Source organism: Triturus cristatus, chromosome 8 (assembly GCF_964204655.1).
Source record: "Triturus cristatus chromosome 8, aTriCri1.1, whole genome shotgun sequence".
Classification (NCBI taxonomy): Eukaryota; Metazoa; Chordata; class Amphibia; order Caudata; family Salamandridae; genus Triturus; species Triturus cristatus.
In genome coordinates, this window is record NC_140591.1 from 1031831398 (window position 1) to 1031858422 (window position 27025).

At 41.3% G+C, this 27025-nt stretch overlaps 1 protein-coding gene across 1 annotated transcript in view; it reads right to left on the reverse strand.

The window, feature by feature from the left end:
- Positions 1-27025, reverse strand: part of STS (steroid sulfatase) — a 2058867-nt gene that overhangs the window by 601644 nt on the left and 1430198 nt on the right. The window contains exon 8 of the mRNA XM_085622589.1: positions 12867-13026. Within this exon, the coding sequence (XP_085478715.1) occupies positions 12867-13026 (160 nt within the window). The remainder of the gene's footprint in view (positions 1-12866; positions 13027-27025) is intronic.

Here is a 27025-nt window from a genome sequence, read left to right on the forward strand (position 1 = left end):
GCCAGAGAGTATCACTAATTTGCTGGCTTTAGTGTGATCAAAGGTGGCTATGTGAGCACTGATATGCTCATAATGGGCTTCAGCATCCTTTATTTTTAGAAATGCATGTTACAAGCTACTTCGTCCTTCAGCATGGACCAGAATTTTAAGTGAGGTGGCTCCCTCCTCAGTGACATGATTTGATTTCTTGGGATGACATTACAGGATCAATAGTCATATGACACAATTACTGGTGGCATCACCATTATGCCTATTAGTGCCTTTGAAAGCTGAAAAATCCTACATCTTTTTGTCACAGAATGCTGGATTGTATGACAGTGTATTACAGTTGAATTGTGTTGTTACAGTGCCTGCTGCCAGAGATAGCAAAAAAGTTGAAAGGCAGCTCATGGAGTCTATTTACAACTGTTTTTTGAACAATGAAAAAGTGGACCGGCTTTCCTGCTCTTCTGATCTGTTTTTCTGAAATGAGCAGCTATTAGCAGAAAGGAGCTATTCAGGTCAGCATGTTTATCTTTTTCATTGCTTTACTTTATTAGAAAGGATGAATCTCTCTACGTGTAACTGCGCATTGTTAACTACACATATCAATTTGTTTAATTTTGCACTGCATTTTCTGCTTTCATTCTACACATCTGCAGCCATCCATTTTCTTTCTGTATGAATGAGCAAGACATTAACAATCAGTAACACAAATTATCATCAACAGGAGAGTGGGTAATAGTTTTCAGCACAACCATTCAATTGCAAAATAACACTCCTATTTATACTGAAAGTTCACCTTCTCTTTTAATTTGAAACTAAATTCCTCTAATGTTTATATATTTAACATTTCAGTAATCTAATAATTGATTGGCAGGCAAAAAGCAGATTTCTAAATTTTTAGTAACAGTTTTTTCATTGACATAAGGTCTTGCTGTATCCAAAGCTTACTTTTATTTGTTTAGATCAGGTATTTCTAAACCGTGCAAATATCCGGAAATAAGGCGTTCTGGCACTAGTGGAAGAGATTAGTCACTACAGGAACCTAGGTAAGAAGAAAAACTACGAGGTTTTTGCAGTTTACAAAATTTAGCTAGGCAACTAATAAAGTGGAAGCTAAGAAGGTGTGAGCTCTAGACTTTGTCAGCACAAATCATGTAAATCAACAATAAAAATTGACTGCTTTTTAAAACTGGGTGTATTGAATGCCTTTTCTAAAAAGAAACTACAGCATCTTTCCAGTGACTTTCCAGAAGATCAAAATAGGGCGGGGAACCACTCTCTCCGGAGCCATGAAGAAGACTTCAAGTCCCAACAGTGGATATTGAGGATAATGTTGATTGGGGTATCCTATGGGTTATTGCAACACTACACTGGGCTGTTCGTTTGGCATGGAAACTATAGACTACAACAAGTGGGATCTGTAGTACAGGCCACCACTCCTGTTTGTGTCATCTGAGGGTCTCAGGGTGTACTGACACCCTGACCAGCCACTACCCTTCTACAGCACGTCCAGTGTGTACTGGACTACTGGGATTCCCGTAAATGTGCTAAGACACCAGGCACCCCTAACCAGACTCCTGACACCCCCAGAGCTGTGTCTTCCCAAGAAAGGGTGGGAATTTCTGTTAATTTGGGTGTTCAATAACATGAACAGTGGATGCAAAGCAGTATAAATACTAATATTGGTGTCATGTGCTTATGGAATTCTTCCACTTTATGTCATTATGGTATATCATTTTTTGTGATGGTTGGTCATTACATCACAGGTACGTACATTTGGATTCAATATATCACTACATCAAGTATACCTTTATATCACAATGATAAATGTACCTAACTGACACGTTACAAAAATAATTGTGCTAGTTGTGATGGGATTAAATATAACAGGAAATAAAGTGATTCGCAAAAAAACCAATTAATTTTTAGTTGACAAATTTAAAAAAAAAAAAAAAGCAGTTAGCAGATTTCAATATAATTTATTGGGTTATGTTTTGTAATTTAAGAAAAGTGCATAGGGAAACAACAATGCGTGTGTCAAAACGTCAAAAAGCCAAAAACGTGAATTTCAATAGAGGTGTTAAAGAGAGGGGAGAACAGTGGGCAGACCACGGATATTAACTGCTGCAATCAACTGCTGAAGCCAAATGAGTGCAATACAAGTACTGGTACCGTCGCGCTCGCTCTGAAGAGTAACCCTGTGAAATATGTCTGTATATTGCAATGTTAACTGTTTGGACATTACAATACTGTTTGGGGTCAGATCTCTAGCCCAGAGGGTTACAAATACTTCCAATTTTAAGTGTGTCTTAGCTGTATGTGTAGTATTTTTATCTTGTGTGTGCATTAAAGTACTTTTCATTCATCAAGGAAACTACTGAATTATCATTGATCTTTATTAGCTGGTACTACACTGTAAACTGTATTCTGAATATCTAACCCACCTCACCTCCTTGAGTAAGCTTTGAATTGCTCTCACTCACTACACTGAGAGAGCCAAGTGCTGGAGAGGAGAACTTGGTCCACTTTGGGGTGTCAATAAGAGCTGTGGCCCCTGAATGCCAGTGGTGAATGACTCCAATTGATGTCTTTGGAATCCAGTATCCTCTGACTGTCCTCTTGCCCTAGGAAAACCGTCACCACACCCACACAGGTAATACATTGACTTTTAAGACAAGCTGCAGAATATTTTTTCCAGTGAACAGAGCAGTCACTAACGTGAATGAGATATATCAAGCCATTGCAGGGTTTCCAAATCTCTATGGTGCATATGACTTAATAAACAGCCCATTTACCTGCCCTGATGCTGGAGAGCAAATAACATACCATGCCTATTTATTTACCACTCTTTGCTGTGCTTGATTTCTTGGATCTAGACATAATACCATAATAATATTTAACTGTCATGTACCTCACACCATCAACAAGTGACATTCTTATTAGTTCACTTTCACATCTACCGAAACTCATCTATTCACAGTGAAACTGAGCTTGTGCCGCAGTACCTGTCAGAATCACTTTCAGAGGGTCTCGGAGCAAGTAGGGGTTACAGGGCCTAAGTGTGAGTGTTGTGGCCTTTTACTCCTGCTGTCCCAGGGCCCACCCTACTATGGGTCCTGAGTAACTAGGGTGTGCACTAACCCTTTCAGCACTTGACTGTCAATGGTAGAGCAAGTTGAGCAGTCCAAAGTTCTTAGAGGGGAAGATAGGTGTAAGGCATACACTTGTGCAAGACTCAAAGTACTAACAGTAAACAGCAATAAGCATTTAGGAAAAAAGGAGTATTTTTATATTGTGGGATGAAAAAGTCCTTGCATGGTAATAGATGTGCACCCCTGCCACAAGTGCCAAACTGTACTGATGTCTGGATCCTTAATGCTGATTTGTGTGGTCATAGGGAAACACGGATCACTTGTGTGCACCATGACATAGGCCTGTCTCAATGATTGTGGTCTTGTTGGACCGGAGGGGCGCCCAAAGCACTATCCTCATAGTGGTGGAAGGTTACTGCCATCACCAGAAGTTAAGCAGCTTGAGTGCTTGGTGGCATCATAATGTGTAGTAATCAAGAGGTGTAAACAAGTTCTTTTTAACCTGTGTCACTGGAGTGAGGCCTTCAAGCCCATTCACTTTTTAAAGTTCCAGAGCTGTGTGCTTAACTCACCCTTGGCCTACATCAGATTGGTGTGAAGTGCTGTGCAGTGCATAAGAGCGCTGGGTGTATGTGTGCCTAGTAAGGGTGAAATACAGGGATAGTGCAGTACTGAGAAGTAAGTTATTAGTGTATGCATGTGCTGGAGATGAATGTGCCAATGAGTGGCACAGTACCTGAAAGATGTAGTGCTGTGCAGTGTTTGCAGAATAAATGCATGTGTTGGATGTATGTGTATCTGTGAGTGGTACAACACATGAAGGATACAGAGCGTGCATGTTCCATGCATATGCTGGATGTATGTGTGCCTCTGAGTGGTACAATGCATAAAGGATGCAGTGCTGGGCAGTGCATGCATGTTAAATGCAGATGCTGGATGTATGTGTGCCAACGAATGGTACAGTACATGGAGGATACAGTACTGTGCATTCGGTGTATGTGTGCTTGTGGATGGTACAATACATGGTGGGGATTTGTGGATTGCTGCAGTAAGCTGGATGAGACACACTGGTGAGTGAAGGACCAGGCCTTCCCTGTGAACTTTAATTCAGTGAGAGGTCACAAGGAAGGAGCTTTGGCATATCTCAGGAAGGTAACGGGGCTGATAAAATCATAAGGAGTAGGGCTGGGAGCCCTGGGCCAACCTTTTGATGCAAATATCATTGTGGCTGACATCCAGGTGTGAACTCAAGTCACTCCCATGGCCTGTGTTGTGGGACTATCAGCTTTGGAGAAATTCCTGCTGTGACAGACTGCTTTTCAACAGGAAGAGGGAGCAGATGAGTATGTACTTTGCAAGAAGCAGAACCCCAACATAAAATTGTGCATGGAAATGGACTATAAGAAGGAGAGGTTGTGACCCATAAATTTTCAGATGTCAAGCAGTCAGATGGGCTGCATGAGGAGGGGAAGCTCTGCAAGACTTCTGCCTGTGACTAGGACTGGATGCCAAAACCTGCTAGGCTCTCTGCTGGGTGAAGGGACATCACCCAGGGAATCGAAGACCACCTTCCCAGCAGCCTGCAGCACAAGTGCCTGCATGCTTGCCAAGACAAATGTGCCCTATGAGGACGAGGAGAGCATTGGAGGGAGCAAGGTCCAGTGGGGAGCCCTGTCGAGTAGAGTCCCTGTGCCAGGTATGAGGAAATGGCTGCTGCACCAATTGGGTCATTGCCCATGTGCAGGATTGTCAGTGACCCCTGTTTGCCAGGGGAGGGCCATCGTGAAGATAGCCATGTCAAAGACTGTCATGCAGTAAGGGCCGAAGGCTTGTGCGGTAAGAGTGCGGTGACCCTGTATGTCAGGAGGGGCTGCCGTGGTAAAGACTGCTATGTGGTAAGGGTCAAAGCCTTGTGCAGTAGCAGCATGGCAACGTTGTATGCCAGGAGGGGCTGACGTGGGAAAGACAGCCATGCATGTAGTGCAGCAATCCCATACACCAGGAGGGGCCACCATGGAAAAGACTGCTGTGCGCTAATGGACAAATCCTCTGCGGTAGCAGTGCTGCAACCCCAGACTCCAGGAGGGGTCACCGTGCAGAATTTTACCGTAGTGACCGGCCTGGAGCCCATGAACGGTGAGTTGTGGTGACCCTGTATGTCGAAGGGGGTCACCGGGAGCACCAAGGACTGAAATTTGTTTTTTCCTCCTGCTGGAGAAGTGAGGATGCCATGGGATCACCTGTGCATCTTCACCTAGGCAAGGCACCCAAGATAGGACCGTCACAGCCATCCTCATTTCAGGAGCTGAATGAACACCTACCCTGCAAGAGGAGCTGCAGAACACCTCTGGTTTCTTCAGGAGTGAGACCGCAAGTGAGAGAATATGCAGACGCCTGGCCTGCCGGCGGCTGACTTATCCTGAACTTGGCTGTGGTTGCTGTAAGTGCCCATGGACGGAGTAAACCCCAGAACTCAGGACACTCCACACCTGCCGATGCGGGTAAGACTTTAAATCAGAGTCGCAGTTCACTCTTGACACTCGAACTGCTAGTGGGGCATATCCTGAATGTTACCAATAGTGAATGAGGAAAAACCACGATCACTAATGCGTGGTGGAGTGGGACAGGGAATGGCCAAGGAAACACTAGAGCCCTACCTTATGAGAGGGCTGTGTAATTGTTTGTTAATGTTGTATTTTTCCTTTGTGTGTTTGTGGTAGGAATAAAATATTTCTCTTTTTCATAAAAGTGAATATTTGGCTGGACAGAGATTTACTACTGCTGCTGTTGTGCGCATCTTGAATTGTGAGCCCGTGTTCACTAATTTGTATGCACCCATGACCTACTAATGCCGTGGAAAAGCGACATCTCAGTCCTTGCACTTTGAAGTGTCATGTCTCTTCAGTCATCAGGCAGCCCGTGTCTCTTCAGTCATCAGGCAGCCAGACCCTCTTTCGGCTCCTGCAGGAATCGGTAAGTGTTCTTCAAAGCACTTGCCAACTTTGGCTCACACAAGGCGACTGCCTTATGTTCACAGTGGAATCCTTCCTTGTGGCACTGTGGTCACTGACTTCGGCTGGCACAAGGGTGATGGCAGTATCATAATTGTGGCCCCCTACTGCACACAGGAGGTCGCTGAGTTTAGTGAGCACTCAGTGCATGATCCTAGCTTCACAATGGCCCCCTTCCCCACCACCCAGGGACCCGATTTCGGTGCACACACAAGCAACTGCCCTAGCTTCTGCAAGAGGGGGATGATGGCACGCACTCTAGCAATGGTCCCAACCAGACCAAGTGTCTCACATTTCAATCACTGAGATGCACTCAACAGGATCAACACTGAGCCTTGCTCCCTACAAGTGCTGTCCTTCTCCTGACAGGATACGCTGGGCTTGGAAGGCAAGCAGGCCGAAGGTTGTACTCCAGGCACAGAGCATGTGGTCTTGGTTTGCTGGGTGATGGACCTTTACCCAACAGGGAGACTAGCAAACCTTGCTCCCTAGTACTGGTTCCAGCAACTATAAGTCTTGGTGATTTTCTCTCCATTTGAAATTGACTGCAGAACAGTGCCGTTGAACAACTTATGGGATCCATGCATCCACCTTTATAGTCCAAATTCAGACACGGATGTGTTACAGTGTCTGGTTCTTTGATATTCCTGTTGTAGGTGTCCTCTTCTTTGAAGTGCCCTCTCCTCAGCTCTGTCCTTTGTCAAAGAGGCAGTATGTCACAGCAGGAGTGGCTCCAGTTTTGACTGACCCACAACCCAGGCCAATGGAGTAACCGGGTATCACCCCTGGCTGTCAATCTCCACTGAAATATGCCTTATACAGTTTCAAAGGCCTAAGCTATCCCACATTCCATGATTCGAGGATCCTACAGTGACAAACGTATTGCACCCACCATCTTGTTGACAATGAGCCCAGGCCCCATTGACCAGTAACTCTTCCTGAAATCAAAGAGATCTTTGATGTGCACACATGATGCTCTGTCCCCCCTCCTCCAGTGTGTGTTTTCTCAGCCCCCAGGAATGTCAGCAATCCACATCTGCTATCTACTGGTTGCAATTCTCACCACTCCCAGCCTTTCCAGGCCCTGGACTTCCAAAATGGAATCAACAGGCCTTCATGTTATGTACCATACACAGGCACACATACATCTCAGCATGGACACACAAGTATCTAATGCTGTCCGGAGCTACACACAATCGCCATAGAGGCCAAGGGTGAGTTAAGTACTCACCAGCGAAACTTTACATGAGTGGGCCCTTAGGCATCACTCCAGTGAAACAGGTAAAAATACCTAATCACACTACTGATCACTAGTAAACACAAACCAGATATGCTGGCACCACCACTCTTGTATCACTTAACTCCTGGAAAGGGGCAGTAGCCCTCTACCATTAAAAAGTTAGCGCTTGGTGCACCCATTCCAGTCTAACAAGACCACATTACGATAAGACAGGCCAAAGTCATGGAGCACACATATGGTTTGTGTTCGAGAATGGCCAAAAACCAGTAAAAGGGATGTAGCTATCCATGCAGCTGGGGCACTCAGGGCAGGGCCTGTCACAATGCAGGGGACTTTTTTCCCCAATAGTACCTCAAATCTATTTGTGAATGCCAGTGAATCAGATCACAAATGACTTTCACAGAGCACAGTGCCAAGGCATTCTCTACAAAGGGCTATTTCATTGCACATGTCATAGTAAATATGAGTAGCCTGAATGTGTTTACAGTAGGCCCCATGTGGCTCTATGCAGTGTGACCCAGCAGTACATGACATCTCAAATGAGGGAGTAGCCCAAGAAAATGGTCTCAGCTTGCCCATTCTTTTGTTCTGTGAGGAGGCTCTAGAAATCAACTGCTGCAGTGGATGATGACCGCCTTCCCCAACCTGCAAATACCAAATAGTACAAACTGGAAAACATGAGTACACAAAATGCAAAGAAAATGTGATTGGCTTGTTGAATAACATATTTTAAGGCTGGCAAATGACTGGGGCTTCCCCATACCCACAAAATGAAAATAACTAATTAGGATCCTACGCTCCCTGTAACCCCAACACACCCACAGCGCAGATACTGTCCAACAACATCATAACTTCAAGAAACACTATCAAGACCCTACTCTATGCCTAGTAGAACACAGCTTAAGAAGATGCTAAACAATCCTTAGCTGCCGTCATTAAGCCTAATGCACCTCATTTAGATTCTACCCCCCAAAATCAAAGCCAAAGGATTAAGAAACATTAATTTCTTTAACCCAAACACACCCAAATGTACATCCACTCTTTTTTTCTTTGAAGAGCCTCAGAACAGTAAACTGAGTTAACTGCCTGGCCTGTCATCAGAGGGACGCAGTGATTTTCCGTTGGTGTGAAATGTTAAGGAGCGTGGAAGGGATATGTTGGCTGAATGGCAAAGGCAGTGATCTTGTCATATGCCCAAAAGTTCAACATTTACAAGTAGATGCATTGGGCTTCAAACGACTCACCAATTGAGTAACTCGTGGCTGCCTGATCAGGAGGTTTACTGTCATCAGCTGGTGCCTTCCCTGCTATATGGCCCTGGATGTGGACAGCAGTGCATACCAGTGTCATCTCTGATAACTGCATAGTGTGCCCTTGCACTCTATATAACCACATAATGTGCCCTTGCACTCTCCCTGCTCTAGAACCTCTCTCATGCCTCCTCCACAAAATGTTGCTCATTGCATGGCATCCCTTACGCCACCAGATGTATGGCTGAGCAGGCTGCCAGTAATTATCTAGTACAGGTGTTTACCCTTTGTCTATGTTGGACGAAAGAGTAATTATCTAGCCAAAGAAGGGCGGGGGAAAGGAGGGGACAAAGAAACTGTGTGAGATGTAGGTTGCAGGTCAAGGTGAACAAAGGACAAGTGTTTAATTTGTAAAAGAATGAGTGCCAGTGCCCAAAGCTCTGCTCAAAGCCTGGGACAAGTGCAATTAAATCTTAGTACTGATCACTTCCTTTTTTGTCTGATCACTTCCTTTTTTGTTCTGATCACTTCCTTTTTTGTCTGATCACTTCCTTTTTTGTCTGATCACTTCCTTTTTTGTTGTCCAATGTACACTCAACCTAGATGTGTATGGCTAAAGCCTGTATGCCGTTCACTCGGAACAAGATCAGCACAGGTTGCCAGTCGAATCCTAAAATCTGACACCACTAAGTATATTGTCATAGGGGTATCTAAATTTGTTAGTTGGGCTTGGTCAATTCGGACCCGGAATTTGAGTCTATAATTCAGTAGTACACATAATGTTGCAGGTGGTTTAGCATATTGTTCATTATTATTGTTCATTATATTATGAAATTTGTTCTTATTTTTTTTTTTTTTTAGCGGCTATTGATTGCATCAGTCGTGAGTCTTTATATTGTATTTAATAACTTTTTATTTTGTTTTTAGTATGTATTTATTTATGGATTTTATGGACTTTACTAGGACAATTTATTATGGATTGTGTTTTATATGTATAGCATGTCTTTTATGATGTAAATGGAAATAAAGACCTTTTGACTGACTAACAAATCTTAGTAGACTGAATACTAAGGCTGCGTAGTCCAACATACACCTCATGTTTCTTTCATCCACTACCAGACACTCCCTGCCCATTTAGCTCCCTCTTGAAAATTCCTGCTTTCTCTCTTTGAGACGGGTGTTCCGTCTTTCCTTTCCGTTTTATGTGTTTTCCCCTCTTTTGCTCTCAATAAACGTCTAATGCAGAAAAATGAATGCCGGTCCCCTAAAATGAAGCAGGTAGCCCCCTCCGGCAACCACCGGCTCATATTAAATACTGACAATGACACTTAGGGAAATCTCGTCTTCCCCTGACTCACAACACAAACCAGGAGCACCACCTACATAACATCTGACAATGTCTAGGTTCCCACAAATACGCGCGGTGTGGTCTAACGTTATTAAATCATCACTTTTTTAAAATTTCATTTCAACTGTCCAAATGTGGATGCCAGACTGTGAGTTATTTTTATGATGACTGCACGGCTGAGAACATAAGTGCCACAGTGACCTACAGCACCTGTATGTGGACTCCAAACTGCAAAGGCATCCTCCCTTGCTAGGATTCTAACCACAGTTCAGGTGCAACTCTTCACTTATATCAGTTAGGCTCCAGCGGCAGCGCTATGCTTTTGAGACAACACTAACTGCATACTGAAATATAAAAAACATAGGTTTATTGTACACACAAATAAAGTTCAGAACAATAGCCATCTCTTATGCAAATTAACTCTTCAATTGTGGTCATAAATGGAGTCCTTGCACAAGAACTGATGCCTCACTGCAACACCTGCCTATTCTCCCTGAGTACGTTTTTCTCTCTATAATGGGCGCCCATAGAATGTCACCTTGCAGTAGACATCCATTAAACACATGCTTAGCTCCACTTACTGTAGTTCAAAAAGGCACTTAATATCTAAGCTCATACTAATGTCTTATAATAGAAATCCAGAAAGAGATAACCCCCATCAAATAACCACTTGAAACAAAAACATGTGTGGCATTCCCAGTAACTAAAATATTGACATATGTGAAGCACAGTTCTTCCCTTTAAAATGAATTTGTGTGCAATGAAACCCCGCTGTAGATTTATTTTGTAGTAAAGACTAAAAAATGTTTCTAAATAACCATTTTTGTATCCAAAGGCCACTATTCTTGACATGCTTTTATTTTCAAATTTCACTCTGCAATTTATTTATTTTTATTCACAATATTGTTGTCGGGCAAATAGATGTATTTCAAACACGGCACATGGGAGTAAACCATTTAGTAATGTGTGCATGTTAGTGCTCTATGCATATTGTTTTAATTATTGAAAAACCCACCAGCCAATTTTGTGGACAAAAGACCACGAAGAAGTAAAATAATTAAAATAATTAAAAATTGCTTCATTGTAACAGTATTCTTTTGTAATGTTTTTTTCTTGTACAGTAACAAAAAATATTATTACGTTTAATTAAATATTTTACGGTGAAAAATCCTCCACATTGGGAATATTGTTTTATTTAGCGTGTGTTTATTTTGGGCATCTTCCACACTTAACTCACACGCGCGCGCACAAAATACCCAAAGCCTTCCACCGTGATCTCGAAGAAGACAAAAGTTTCCAAAAAACATATCTTCATTTTTTTAACTTGATCCACGAAGAAAGATTCACAGGCAAATTGCGAATCAACCTTATTTATCTTTTTATAATGATCTGGCGCAATGAATTACGCAGCAGTTTGCATGGCTTCCAGTTGAAAAAAGGGGCACTTGTTTGGGAGTGCACACCTGTCGTGAATTGACATCTTTGTGCATTTGGGGAGGAAGACTAGTTTCCGTGTGAATAGTCAGTTGCTTGCAAATGGGGACCATTTGCAATTGTCTAGTTACCATTTGTTACACCACCTTCGAGATAGGAAACAATGCAAAATGAATAGTAGTTTGTTAAGTTAGGCGTGTCATCCTCGCATCTATTTACGTGTTCAAATGCCAGGGTAACATTGTCCTGAGAAAAGCAGACCAATGTTTCTAGAATAATCATTTGGAGGCACGTTCTCACGTGGCAGGAAGGATTCAGCAGACAATTTATTTTAGCTTTATTTTATTTTAAATCCATGTGCCTACTGTACTTTGTTTTTAAGACAGTAAAAAACATATTTCTAAGAAACTTAGGGGAAACTGGAATGCAGCCACGAAATCAGACATGTTCTGAACTTGTGGGAATTAATGAACATCAACATTATAAAAATATGTGTAGCATACGCGTCATAAAAACATAATATCTATAAAAAAAAATAAAGTCAGGGAAGACGTAAATGCAGGCAAGAAGAGCAGGTATGTACTAAGAATACTGGAATTCAATCACATAAACAGCATCAAAAATGTTTAGCACACCCATCATAAAATACATAAAAAGCTTAAAAAACACAAAAGATTGGGAAAACTGAAATGAATGCACGAAGAACAGCTATGTAGTACAGCTGCGAATTTATTAACATCAACAGCACCATCAAGGTTTAGCATACCATCCATAAAACTACATAAACATTACAAAAAAGTCATGGAAGGCTGAAATGCAGGCAACTTTGGTAAAATTGTTAATAAAAGTATGGAAAAAACTTGAAGAGCAAGAAACAGGACACTAATAACGATTATATTTTGTTTTTAAAGTCTTAATGTATGAATTTTATCGTAAATACTAAAATATGTATAGAATTTTAAGGATTTGTTACTATTCAAAGTGTATATAATGGATTATTGTATGAATTTGTTTTATTGTAAGATTTTAATTAATCAAACAATAAAGATATCTATCTATCTGAAATCCAGGCAAATAACAGTAGGTACTTACTACAACCGTTTAGAATACATCATCAACGTTATCAAAAATAGTTGGAATGACATTCATAAAAATACATACAAAAATGAAATAAAAATCAAGAGCCCTTCACAAATGCATTATAGATTCGCACAGATGCCATTACAGCTAATTGTAAACACATTAGGACAGAGGATTCTCTGTCTTTGGGTATGGGTGCTACCCCTAATAGATTTGTAAGGCCCTATTTGTTTTTATGTTTCACGTAAAATAAATCCAAAGTGGAAGAGTTCACCAGACCTAAAAGTATTATTCCATATCTGTGACCAATCTTCAAGGGTTTCACATTCTATTACAACCAAACATTCTGCACACACCATGGTCTATGTAAATGGCATCCTCTGATAAAAAACGGGCATGAGTAGATATGAATGCACATTTTGGTACCTGTCATTGGGCAAGGAGCCTCCAGCCAGATTGGCAATGGTGGGGAAAATGTCCATGTTGCTAGTCAGTTCATTGATAGAAGAGCCAGCCTGTAGCCTCCCTGGCCAACGCACAAGCCCGGCAACACGAATACCTCCTTCCCAACTTGTAGATTTTCCACCTAAAAGCACACAACATACATAGTAAATGATAACATTTTTTCCCCGTTATTCTTTTCATTTTCAAATGCGAGTTCACATAGAGGTGCTTGAATCCTAGATGGTGTTAATACTTCAAGATTGTTTTCTATTATTAAAATGGTTTATTTAAAATCAAGCAGGGTTCATAGTGAAAGTGCATTGTGCCCAAACCAAAATTCCATGCTACTGAATGTCAGAGTTTTGCTGTTGCTCATCTAGAAATTAATATTAAATACATAAAACGAGTTAAGTTAATAAGCAAATATTAATAACTTTAAAAAGGAGAATAACTTTTAGGATTTTGTCAGGATTTGTTCCTGGCCAGGGCTCTCAGGTCACCCAAATCATTCACTTTTGTATTAAATAAACCATTTATTTAGTTAGTAAGGGTTTTTGTACAATGCTAGATTGTGTGCGTTGTAGCTACTCCAAAGAGGCGGCTCGTGTTATCTATCTTGGAAAGAGTTCACTCAAGGAACAGGTCCAGAGATATTTGATTTTGGAAGAGTTCTGTTCACCGGAGGGGCCTGATGGTAACGACTGACATTGAGAAAGGGTGATCTTTCTGTGCTTTGAAATTGCTGCATTAGTCAAAAACTACTCTGATCTTTCCAGTGCTTCACTTTTCCATGGGATATATAGGAAATCACAACTTTGCGGGAGAGAACATCTTTTAGGTATTATAGGGGATTCTTGAATTTCAATCTCTTGGTAAGGTCATCAAAAAGAATACCCCATTGGTCGTATAGAATTTTAATTGTCGATTTGAAGTGTGAGAAAGTAGCTAACATTGGCAATACATTTCAAATAGCGCGAAAATAAAATGGCTCTACAAGAACAACAGAGAGGATGGTGTCCAAACCCTAAGTATTTTCTTAATAATTTAAATCAAGTTACAAGTCAAATCAATCAGCAACATTGAAGTAAATATATGGTAAGAGCATGCATATTTAAAATGATCCTGCAGTCTGAATTTGTATATGATCAGGAAAAAGATATAAAATAGAATTATATACAGCAAACAAAATATCAAATGTTAGACATTGAATTTCTGGTTGGCAGAGGTATGCACCCTGTCAAAGCAGGAACCACAATCCTAGTCGGGGTAAGTCAGATACATACCATAAGTTAACCTGTTCTCACCCTCAGGAAGCTTGCCACAGAGCAGACAGGCTTAACTTAAGAGGCAATGTGTAAGGTATTTGTACAACACTTCAAACAGTAACACAGTGAAAACACCACAAAAAAACTTCACGCCAGTTTAGAAAAATAGATTTTAATTTTATAAACAAACAAGATCAAAATGAAAACAAATTCAATGAGTAGAAGACGAGATATGAATTTAAAAAAATTAAAAGTGAAAAAATGCATTTAGAAGCAATAAGTGCCTGCAGGGTTATCTGGTAGCGCTGGACCAGGTCAAAGTCAAGAGTTCAGGCTGACCGCAATGGAGCACATGTCCAATATCGGAGCCACGCAAGGCTGGCTGAAAAAAAGCACCTTGATTCTGGTCACAACAGTGAGATACTGGGTGCAGCTGAGCGATGCATCAGTTTCGATCCCGCAGTCGAGGTGATACATCGATTTTCTCCACGCAACAATAGTGATGCACCGGTGCCGAAGGGGAAGCGCAGGTTTGAGATACATTGGTTCTGTAGCCGATGCGTCAGGTTTTCTCCATGCAGTCGAGTGGATGCTTTGATTGTCTGTCCTGCAGCTGTGGCGATGCGGTGGTTCTGAAGGTGATGTGAGGGTTCCAAGTATGATGCACAGGTTCTTTTCCAGCAACAGACGAGATGCAGCGATTTTGCTCATGCAACATGGGATGCATCAATTCTACTGCAGCAAGCACCTTGATCCAAATCCAATAGACCAGGAGCAGGGGGTAAGACTTTGATATCCCTAAGTCCTAAAACAGGAGGCAAGCCAGCATGCCCTTAGAAATCACTCTGGGTTCAAGTCAAATAGTCCAGTTCTTCCTCAGCAGGGCAGAGGGTAACAGACAGCAGGGCAGCACAGCAGGAAAGCAGTTCTCACAGAACAGCAGTCCAGCAGAGTGGCAGTCCTTGTAGCAGCACAGCAGTCCTTCCCCCTGACAGAGTTTCGTCACAGGTTCAGCAGTGTCTGGCTTAGTGGGGTCATAGACCCAGTTCTTATACCCAGTTATGCTTTTGAAGTGGAGGTGACTTTAAAGAGGGGCTTTGAAGTGCAGCTCCGGTTCCAGACTCACTACAGTAGGGATGCAGCCCTTTGTGTGGGGTCAGGACACAGCCTATTCGGGTGTGTCAGATCCTCCCTCCCATCCTGGCCAGGATGCCCCACCAGGATGTAAATCGCCACTCAGTCACACATACGCTCCATTTGTGTGTGGATGTTTAGAGGGAATGCACGAAGTCTGGGTGTCATCCATCCCAGACATGTTTTGAAAACAGGCTGCAAGCACAAGGGGCTAAGAGAAAAATGACGTATTTAAATAAAATGTGGCATTTTTAAAACAGTAGTGATAAATTCCTCTTTAACAATAAAAGGATTTATCATAACCATTTCAATGATATCAACCATGACAGAGCTATTCCTTCTTAATCAGGAATTACAGCTTATAAGTGTAATAAGGAATTCCAATGTTAAACTATGAGAGGAGTAGGCCTCACAGTAGTGAAAAACAGATTTGGGTGCTTTTCACTACCAGGACATTAAAAACTTACAAATACATGTCATAACTTTTGATTACACAGCACCCTGCCCTATAGGTTACTTAGGGCCTTCCTTGGGGTTGACCTATATGTAAAAAAGGGGAGTTTAAGGCTTGACAAGGGGTTTTAAATGCCAAGTCGTCATGGCAGTGTAAACTGCTCACACAGGCCATGAAGTGGCTGGTCTGAGACATGTTTAAAGTGCTACATGTGTCAGTGGTGCATACAGTGCTGCAAGCCCACTTGCAGCAATTAGCTTACAGGTCCTGGGCACAGGTAGTGCACTCTACTAGGGACTTATAGATAAAATAAATATGCCGATTTGGATTAGTCAATCAAACCATGTTTATGTTTTAGGAGAGAGGCAAACACACTTTATCTCTGGTTGGCTGATGTAAAGTGCTCAGAGTCTTAAGGCCAACAAAAGGAATACAGCAAAATTGGAGACAAACAGGAAAAACGTTTGGAGGAAGACCGCCCTACGGCTGTCAGGTTTTAACATCAACCAAGCAGGTTCCATAAAGGAAATTCTCTATTCTAAATAAAGTATTGAAAGTGTCATGGGAAAATTCTATGAAGAATTCGTCAGCATCAGATGAACCAAGTTTAAGGTTTAAGAGGAGAGAATAAAAGTGCTCAAGCATGAAGCTCAACCCTCTGGGAAGGGGAAATCAACGGACTCTAGAAGAAATCTTCTCTCAATGAAGTCAGGACAGGGTATGCTCAACTGTTCTAAAGATTAAACCATCAAAGCATCAAAAAAAAGTCTAGAAGGGTTCTATATATCAGTTTCCACCAAATGAACCAATCCGAAGACAATATCCTCTGGGAGCAGGTAGACTCCCATAGTTTCTCAACTTTCAACAAAGGAACAATCAAATTGGATGACCTGGGATGTAACATCAGTCTGGTCTGCCTGGTACAGGAGGGTCTCTCTCACAGTCTTAGTCTCCATATTCTAGGCCAACTTCTAATTTAAAGATCAAAAGTCTACTAGTCTCATTCAATAAACAATAAATATATTCTAACTTAACAATGTACATGATAAGACACCTTCAGAGGAGAGAAAAACAAGGCACTGGCAAGACATTTAAGAAAATGCAAAGTGTGCAACTTGGGCCTGGTTACAAGTTAGGCCAACATTAAATTCAGAATAGATTGAAAATTAATACCGTTAACATTAGTGAATATGTAAACTATATTTAGGAAAGGTGTAGCACATACATTTATCAAAATTCTGCTAAATATATGGGTAACTCTCATCTAAGTGAATAAATAGTCACTCACTACAATTTATTATTAGAATGTGCACAAATTAATACAGTCAAACACACGTTGAGTAAATATGTTTCATATAAAGGGGTGGGGCACTAAGTAATGCTGCTCCAGGTATATCTGGCCTCAAATTCCTTGAGTGAATGGCTCAGTTTAGCGCAGTCAGTCATTCAACCATGAGTCAACAACTTTTCCCTAAAACAAGCAAAAGTGTATGGAAGACTGAATCCTCTCTTAAGGCATCTCACAGAGTATTTCTACTTTGGCTGAATTTACTGTAGCTATTGTAGGAACTTGTTTTACAACAAATCCCTCCATTTTCCAAGGGAGTGAGCAAGTGTAAAAAGCAACAAGTACACTAGAGCAGCTCAATTCATGTAGATAAATGGCCTGAATATCCGGTAACTTAAGCCAGTTGAAAGACAATCTCACCCTAACCTTTTAAGCTCACACTTTGTCAGTGGTATCCATGTCTAAACATAGCCACCGGGATAAGGTGCTTAACAAATAATGTAGTAACTGTTCATTTTAACACACTCCGGCCTTGTATAACTTAGACTTCCACATAGGCATAACTTACGTTTTCCCTATGCGTGTGCATTGAACCATAATTTAGGCATAACACACACCTATATTTATGCCAGTCTTGGACAATGTTGACATATGTTAAATTCCTTAACCCTATGTTTTTATGATATATGCAATGCATCGATTATGCAAACCTGGTATTAGGGTTATTGAGCAATTGTGAGCTTTTTCAATGTACTAATTGTTGTTTTCGAAAAATATGTGGTGCCCCTTTCTACACTTCTATTGGAAAGAAACTGAAGTGTCTTGCTCACTCGAACACCTTCTAAACAACTTATGCCAGAAGCATTGGGGTGTATGGTAGGTGCTGTGATGATTACTACTTTTCAATTTTAATCTCATATTGAAAAACAAGGTATCCCAGAGATGTGGGCAAATACACATAATGAAGATAAGATGTGGTTACCATGGAAACAAACTTACTTCTGCACGTGGCAGGTGTATATCTGTATCCCAAAAAAACACTTTTTTTTTTTTAAACACCTTTATTTTTAATGAACATATATACAAGCTTCAGTACAGTGTCAGTTCATAATAGCATTCTTGATGAGACATACGATACAGCTTACACAAAAACCCACTCCTAAACCTGAATCTGGGAATGAACAGATTCCGCCACACTGAGGGCAATTCTAGGGGTGGGCGGAATTTGCGTAGTCGCGTTACGCAAATTTGCGCGAAATGGTTAAAAATCTCCACGAACACACAGAAATTCCGTGAACACGCGGAATTGCTTGTTCGCGATGCTTTTTTCCTGTTCGTGACCACTGTTTGCATGCTCGGGGGGAAATATCTCGCGAACACTCATTTTGAGATCGCGAACAAGCAAAAATTCCGCGAAGCTGCGGAAAGCAGAATTTTGGGAAATTCCGCGTTCTCCGCGGAACGCGAAATTACCCAAATTACCCAAATTCCGCGAGCGGAATGGAATTTACCGCCCAGGCCTAGGCAATTCCTAGGCTATTTTCACGAATTCCGCTTGTAAAGGGAAAATCGGGGATCGAAAGTGAAACCCTCCCCGCCCATCGTTAATACCGCCATTTGTTGTAGAGGGTTTCCCGCATGGAAAAATATTTCTGCTTTGGTGAAACAAGATTCAGGGGCATATTTACAAGCCCCTTGTGCCTCAATGCGCCACTTTTAACATGGGAAAAAGTGACGTACCAGATGCGCAAGGGCCGGGGCTTGTAAATAAGCCCCCAATGAGCTAATAATACATATGTGCTTTACTTTTCAGTATTTACAAATGCAGTTCTGAGCGTGCGTAAATGTTATGATTGAGAGTACTCAAAGAAAACTACGAGTGTCGATTTTCTAGAAGTACACCTGCATTTTTTGAGAATGTCCTAAAAGTTAGAAATGTGCTCCAAATATAGTTGTAATCCTCTTGCAGCAAATGCGCTACTTTCTCAACTTACTGTTTTGTGAATCGTGACTTAAGAGGGAAATGACTAACAGTGTAATGATAGCATTGCCTGCTAGAAATATTTCTAGGAGTTTCTAAATGGCAAAACTCCTAGCTGCTACGTTCCTGCATTACTATACAATACATGTCCTTTCAAGTCTGCCTTAGTAATGGACAATCTCAAACTTCCTACAGACATCTATCTACATAGGATACCTGCTCCTGCTCACCAGTGCCACATCTGGCTATTTTCCTTTAGGGGCCTTAGATGGCACTGACTTGGTACCTGACAGTGTGCCACATTATGATAAAATAATCCCTCTCTCTCTTCCCTCACCCTAAAATCTGTTTCACACAATTATGCAAAACCCTCGAATCTTCCTAATAACCACAGGCTATGTTACACATTTTAAAAACATTACCAATAAACTAAAAGAAACGGCTTTTTTGACAGTTTCAAAGCTTTTCTGAGAACGGTTTGGTTAAAAACAATAAGTACAAATTGTCCTTGCGCAAACAATTAATCCCATTAGCAAATCAGCACCCACATACCCATCTCTGCTAATTGTCAAAGATCCCCTTTATTTATTTAATTCATATTGAAACAAGTATCTATTTGTATTCCAACGTAGTTACTTATGATTAAGTAGACAAATCAGAAAGCTGGGTGGTGAGTTACTGCTAATTCAGTCTATGCAAAATATCGAGTGAAATATGTTACTTTTCTCAAATAAGATTTTGAAACCATGAAAAAAGATGTGAATTTGAGAAAAATAATTCGAATTTTACAACTGAAAAAATGTGTGATATAGATACGGTCATATTAGAATTCTGAGTTAAGCTGTGGTTTATAGTTTAAGCTGTGTTTTATAGGGATTGTGCACCTGTTTTTTGCTAGGAGAGTGAGTAAAGTTTTATACAAACAGTATTGTTAGATGACAAAGTTTGTTAGGCCCTCTAGTGCTCGAGGCACTCTTGTGGTCTCACACTCTGTGATGACCTTTGACTACCATTATTTGAATTGACTTTGGTGTGTTATATTATCCTAGCCTGAATGTACAACGTCTTGCATGTCCCTTGTTTCTCTTAAAAGTTTCTTTCTTGTAATCTTGCAGTCTTTCAGTGGGAGCTGTCACGGAGTAGGACAGCCTTGCCAAGAACAGAAGGTGTGGGATGTGCATTTGAAAGCATGAGAGAGTGAGAGGTGTGGAATGTACTTTTTGGTCTCGATTGCAGTGCTATGAGTAGTGGTGCACAAATGTGCACTGTGTTGTACATTGAGAGATGAAGTATGTGATGCTATAAGCAGTGGTGCACAAATGTGCACTGTGTTGTATCCTGGGAAGAATTATTCATTTCTTACTATTGGTTTTTTACATGGCCTTATGTCATCCTGAATTATGACTCTGCCTGGCTTGAGCTTTTTCTATGTGCACAGCCATGCTTGCAAGTTGTTTGGGTTAATCACCTTCAAAGATTGTTTTTGTGAGAGATTGTTTAATGTACCCTGGAAGGCTTTCGTGAGCTTCGTCAACATAAAGGCAGGAACATGCGAGAATGTAGAGGTAACGTGGGAACTCCTTTCTGCCATGGAATGCTTGCTTGGAAGCTGCCCAGTCCTAGTAAGTTTCCTTGTGCAGGGAGGAAGACTCTCAAATCTTTTAGTGTGTGATTTGAGATTATAAAGCTGAGGGTTGTTGATTTAGAAATGGGAAATTTGGAATTGAATGGGGATGGACACGTCTACTTAGGTACAGCGGAACCCTGGTTGCTGAGGCTCTTACCCCTGGCTGTTTAATCCCCCGGTCAGGAGTGGGCTAAGATGCAGTGTTTGCACCAGGTGTAGTGTTGAGTTTTGATTATTGCCATTGTGATGCGTGGTTCCAGTGGCTGCGGTCATTTGAGGTGTTTGAGTTTTGATTATTGCAATTGTGATGTGTGACCAGTGGCTTTGATTATTTGAGGGGTTTTCTTTGTGATTCAGTGTATATATCTTTCTGAACTCTTGCAGGACGTCCATATGTTTTGCTTGAGTTTTATCTCATATTATTTGCTGCTTGTATTTCATATGCATGCATTTAACTGTTGCATTTACCAAGTGTGTTATTATTGCATGCATATAAATATATATATCTCTATGTGTATTTGAATGTGATTCATTTTGGCATCTGGGAAAGCCTTTCTGTTAGTGAGCATTGTGTAAAATAAAACCTCAAGTCTTATTCTAAAAAGAGAGTCTTTGCATTTTGTAAAATAAAACCCTTTTCTAGGTGTTGTGTTTTATGTCTCCTGCTTTGCCGTGTTTGAGCACCATGTGGGAGATTCTGTATTATCTGAAAGGCGAAGCAAGACAGGCCCTTACCTGCAGAAGTCCAACGTGTGGATTGAGTCTGCATGTCTCTTAGGAGATTCTGAATAGAGGAGCAGCTTCCAACTCCCTGGCCAGCAAACCTTGCCTGAAGTCGCTGGGACCTTAAATAATCTGCTATTGGACGGTACCTGTGTGCACTTATTGGTGGATATACCTGGTGTTTCTATTGGATTAGGGTTAGTGTTTTCATTTGTTGGGTATTTGAGGGTTCTGATTGGATTCCTGTGTAAGTGATTCCATCAATGTAGAGTTGGGACTAGGACTAGGGTTAGGCTTTCTATTGGAAGTAGAGATTAGGGTTTCTTGTGTGATTGGTTGCTAGACTAGGTGTGGGAGTAGGACTAGGGTTAAGCTTTTTATTGGAAGTAGGGATTAGGGTTTCCTGTGCGATTGGTTGCTGGACTAGGTGTGGGACTACGACCAGGGTTAGGCTTTCTATTGGAAGTAGGTATTAGGGCTTCCTGTGTGATTGGTTGCTGGACTAGGTGTGGGACTAGGACCAGGGTTAGGCTTTCTATTGGAAGTAGGGATTAGGGCTTCCTGTGTGATTGGTTGCTAATACTAGGGTTGGGACTAGGGCTGGGGTTAGGCTTGCTATTGGAAGTAGGGATTAGGGCTTCCTGTGTGATTGAGTGCTTGGACTGGGGCTATGATTGGATGTAAGGTCTTGGTCTCCTATTGGCTCTAGATATTAGGACTAGTGTTGTGATTGGATAGGGTTAGGGTTTCCATTGGCTGAGGGGTTCACCTGATTACTAGGGCTATAATAGGCCAGGATTTAGGGTGTCTCAGCCCGGGTGTGGAGGTTAAGGGTGGAGAGGACAAGTGAGTACCTGTTTGAGCCTGTTTAAGACTGGTCGGGACTAGGGCCAGAAATGCTACCCATTTTCTCATTCAGTAATACCCGCCCTACACTATTCACAGAGTAACACACTCACACGAAATGTACTTAACAAATTTACTACAAACCAACCCTATGCACAAATCAATGTATCACACACTACAAAACCTCACAAGGCATGCCTATATACCCTTCTATCCCAGTTATGACACATTTCCACCATCACCTACAAACAGTACACAATTTTATCCTATACCACTAACCAATCCACTAATCACTAACACAACCAAAATTCATACCATACTTAACTACAACCCATCCAGACACACACTGCCCACTCTAATTACTCCTAACAGACCCCCATTAACAAACCTATATTCAGCCTTCCATCATTTGTCCGATGAACACCCTCCTCTTTTTTCCACCACAATAACACAACACTTACACGCCACAGCACCACACTTTTGAACTCTTACAGCAAACAAGTCTAAGACAAACAGTCTTAACTCTATTTCATCTCCTCCTACACACAGCATACGCTCTACTCACAAACACATCACCACCCCCTTTTCCTTACAACTTCCACTCACAAACAATACTATACAAACAAATCCATCTCATAAAACATATAGATCAGCACCTCTTTTCGCTACTACTCAAAAACAAAACATAACACGCACACCAGCACCACAAAATCTCTCAGGCACAACACCTCATAATACAGTCACAAAATATGATCATATACTCAACCTTCAAACTACACAAATTAACAAACTACAATGCCATGCTTTCTATTTTACACCACGCCGAACACACACACACAGCAACACAGCAACTCTCTTCTAACCGCCTCTCATCCATTGGACAATTAAGAAACTTACTACATGACCCACATGCTGCACCACCACCCCTAACTCATACAGCTTCCGCCCTAAACACACGCAAACAATATAAGCAACGTGCCACACAACACAACTTTGCTTCTTCACGTCTACTGCACAACAAGGCTACACCACAAGAATAACACAGCACACCAACTCACTCTCAAACACCGTCTCCACCACCTATGCACACAGACCCATCAAAATGCCTTCTTAGCCTGCTGGACAAAGGACTACATTACAGAACAGCTACACAAATTGCTATCCTAATACGGCTAATACCAGCACTAAAAGCACACCTGCTACGAACCCACACAACACTGATCACTCTTCTACAAAATAAGGTCTGACTGTCACCAAAGTAAATTCTCTAAACTGTCTACCATAAATGCTCAATCGCTCTCCAAAAACAAACATCACATCTACGACCTTCTCACTGACGCAAAACCAGACATACTATTCATAACTAAATCATGGTTGGGAGATGATATGGCTCCAGTCCTGCAGGAAGCCGTTCCTCTAGGCTATCAAACGATCACCCAAAATCATATAGGCAAAAAAGGAGGCGGCCTAGCTGTTGTGTTCAGGCAAACATTACATATTACTAAAGGTGACGACATCTCTATAAAGAATTGTGAGGCTATTCTCACCAGATGCAACCCTACACCGTCTTCCTCCTGTAACTTCCTGCTCCTTTACAGACCTCCACCTAGGAAGGTGACATTCCCAGACACACTTCTAGACACAATTTCAGACCTGATAACAATACACTCCAACCTACGTATTCTGGGTAACCTCAACATTTGGTTTGGCAAACCCAGTATGCCCCATCCGAAAACAATAATCACTGGCCGAGATGCACTGAACCAGCATCAGATCGTCCACAAACACACACACATCGCTGGACACATCCTAGATGTCATTTTTGCTAATACAGAACTATTTACCTTTCAAACTATAACTCCAGTCACATGGTCAGTCCACCATTTGCTTGCTTTCCAACATAAAACAACACTAAGCGACTCACCTTAAACCACCTTACGGGCATCCACCTATAGACCGTGGAACAAATTCAATTTGGAACACTTAGAAAACACAACTAACATCCTGTACAGATCTGGAAACAATAAATTCTGTTAAAAACGATATGATGCCTACAGGAAGATTTTGATATCCTGATACCACTAAAAAACACACAACAGAACAAAAGAAAACAAGCACCTTGGAGAAATAGAGAGATAAAAATACATAAAACTACAAATTAGAAAGCTGCAATGTGCCTGGATCAAAACAAAAGTCAAACAAGACAAACTTTGCGTATAAAATAATTAACAGATTATACAAGTCAGCTATCACAAAACCAAAGAAAAGGTACTATTCAGACAGAATTCAAAATGCTAAATATGCAAATAAAGAATTCTAGCAAATACTCAATACATTTCGTAAACCAAATTGCCCAGAAGGAACTCATCCCGTTACTCAAGATTTCACAGACAAACTGGCAAATCACTGCACGAAGCAGACATGTTGGACTCATACTTAAAACAGAGACAAAGCACCAGCACTAACCCTTTTACAAAACAACAATCCAAGAATACTCTAACCCAGCCTCTCCGTTCCCTCCAAAACATTTCACACAATGAATTTATGGACCTGGTCAAAGCAAGCAGTCCTGCCGCTGACAGAAAGAGCAGTGTTAACCCAGATGTCACAATTAATTGAAGAAAATACCATACTTTCAGACTTCCAAACAGGATTCCGTCTGGGAAGATGCACAGAATCTGCCCTCCTTGCCATCTAGAATGACCTGAAGAACACTGTTGACCGCAACGGGGTTGCTGCGCTACTCCTCTAGGACCTCTCGTCTGCCTTTGACACGGTTGACCAGGACACTCTGATACAAAGACTCTACGAAGCCAGTATAGAGGTCACTGCTCTAGACTGGATCGCATCCTACCTTCGAAACAGAACTAATGTCATCCATACCCCACTGTTCTTCTCCAAACTGTACTCCACAAAAGCAGGGGTCCCTCAAGGCTCTATCATCTTGCCCATGCTTTTCAACATCTATATGAAGCTATTACCGGTGCTGATCAATCAATTTCACCTCACGTGCTATAACTATGCAGATGACACACAAATACTCCTTCAACTGGAATGCCCCAAAGACATTGGAAACTCACTAATTTTCAGTTGTCTCAGAGCCATGGATCTATGGATGACTTGGATCCATCTCAAATGTAATGTTTCCAAAATGGAAACACTCATGTGTGGCGATTGGAAACATTATGACCAGCTTGCCGCCTGGCCTGATGAACTGGCATCATCGCCTAAAGTATTGAAGGAAGAAAGAAACCTCAGAATGACCATGGACTTCAAGCTATTGATGAAATCTATAGTGAACAAACTAGCAAGATCAAGTTTTGTTACTATAAAAACTCTGCAACAAATCTTCCCCCATTTGGGATTTCCACACAACGTCCAAGCTACCATCTCCCTTGTTCTGTCCAAACTCGATTACGCCAATAGCCTCTACCACAGATCAGCTTTGACAACCATGAAAAGACTACAACGGATTCAGAACTAGGCGGCCAGACTACTTTTGCATATCAAACCGCGAGACAACATCTCCCCTGCCTTGAAAGCCTTGCATTGGTTACCGGTTGCCAGAAGATCCACGTTCAAGGTGCTTTGTATCACCCACAAAGCTATACATTGAATGGGACCACTCTTCATCAGGAATAAAATCACCAAACACATTCAACAAAGGAACCTCCACTCTAGATTGGCACCTCGCCTCAAAATCTCAACATAAAAGAAAAAAAACATGGGTGGCCCATCCTTCTCAGTTCAAGCAGCCGAACTATGGAACTCTTTACCCCCAACATAAAATCAACGGACAACCACCTTATCTTCAGAAAACTACACAAGAATTGGCTCTTCCCCACATAAGCACCATAACCAAAACAGAAATATACAGCATATCCCTTTGTATATAAGCATTTATTTGTACTATAGATGTTTACCTATATATGTGTGTTGCTTTGTATAAACATGTAGAATAATTATGTTTAAAAAAAATAAATGAAATACATTTTTAAGTACAACACTTGAAAACCAGACTTCATCTAGTGCATCTTTAATCTACATATACGTGCTTCCGTAATGCATCTCAATACCTTCCATGTACTTGGATCTATATATTTATTACTTTTCTCCTTAAAAGGCATTCAATGCACTACCCTATTTCTCACCCTATACTTCTATTGATATCTTTAATCTACATATACTTACTTCCTTTATGCATCTATACACTTTCCATGTATTTATGGATCTGTATAATTATTACTGTCTTCTAATTCAGCAGATCCAAAGGACTACCCTATTTCTCACCCTATGCCTCTCTCAATATATCTTCTACCTCAACTCTCTGACTCCTCTCAAACCTCTTTCTACAACTCTTTCCAATGCACTACCCTATTTCTCACCCTATACCTCTATCAATATATCCTCTACATCCACTCTCTCATTCATCCCAAACACCATACCACTACTATGAGCCCCAAAATAACCCTTTCTAGACTCTCCCCTACTCTACCCTTCCTTGCATCCTCTGACACCTCTTTTACTACACTGATCCCCTAAAACAAGCCTTTATAAACTCTTCCCTCTGACTCTTCCACTCCACATCCCTTTTACTCATCCAAAAACTCCTCCTACTGCTATGATGTCCCAAAAAATAAAAGAAAAAAAGTCTAAATTCTTCACTCTTCGATCTCTCCACTATCCTTTTCAATCAAAATAACAGACTAACATATCCACTTTTCAAATGTCATATTTCCCTATACTAATTCACCACTAATCCTTTATGGGTTCCAGAGTAGCATGCTACTCGCAGAAAAAGCGCTTCAACACTTCATTAGGGG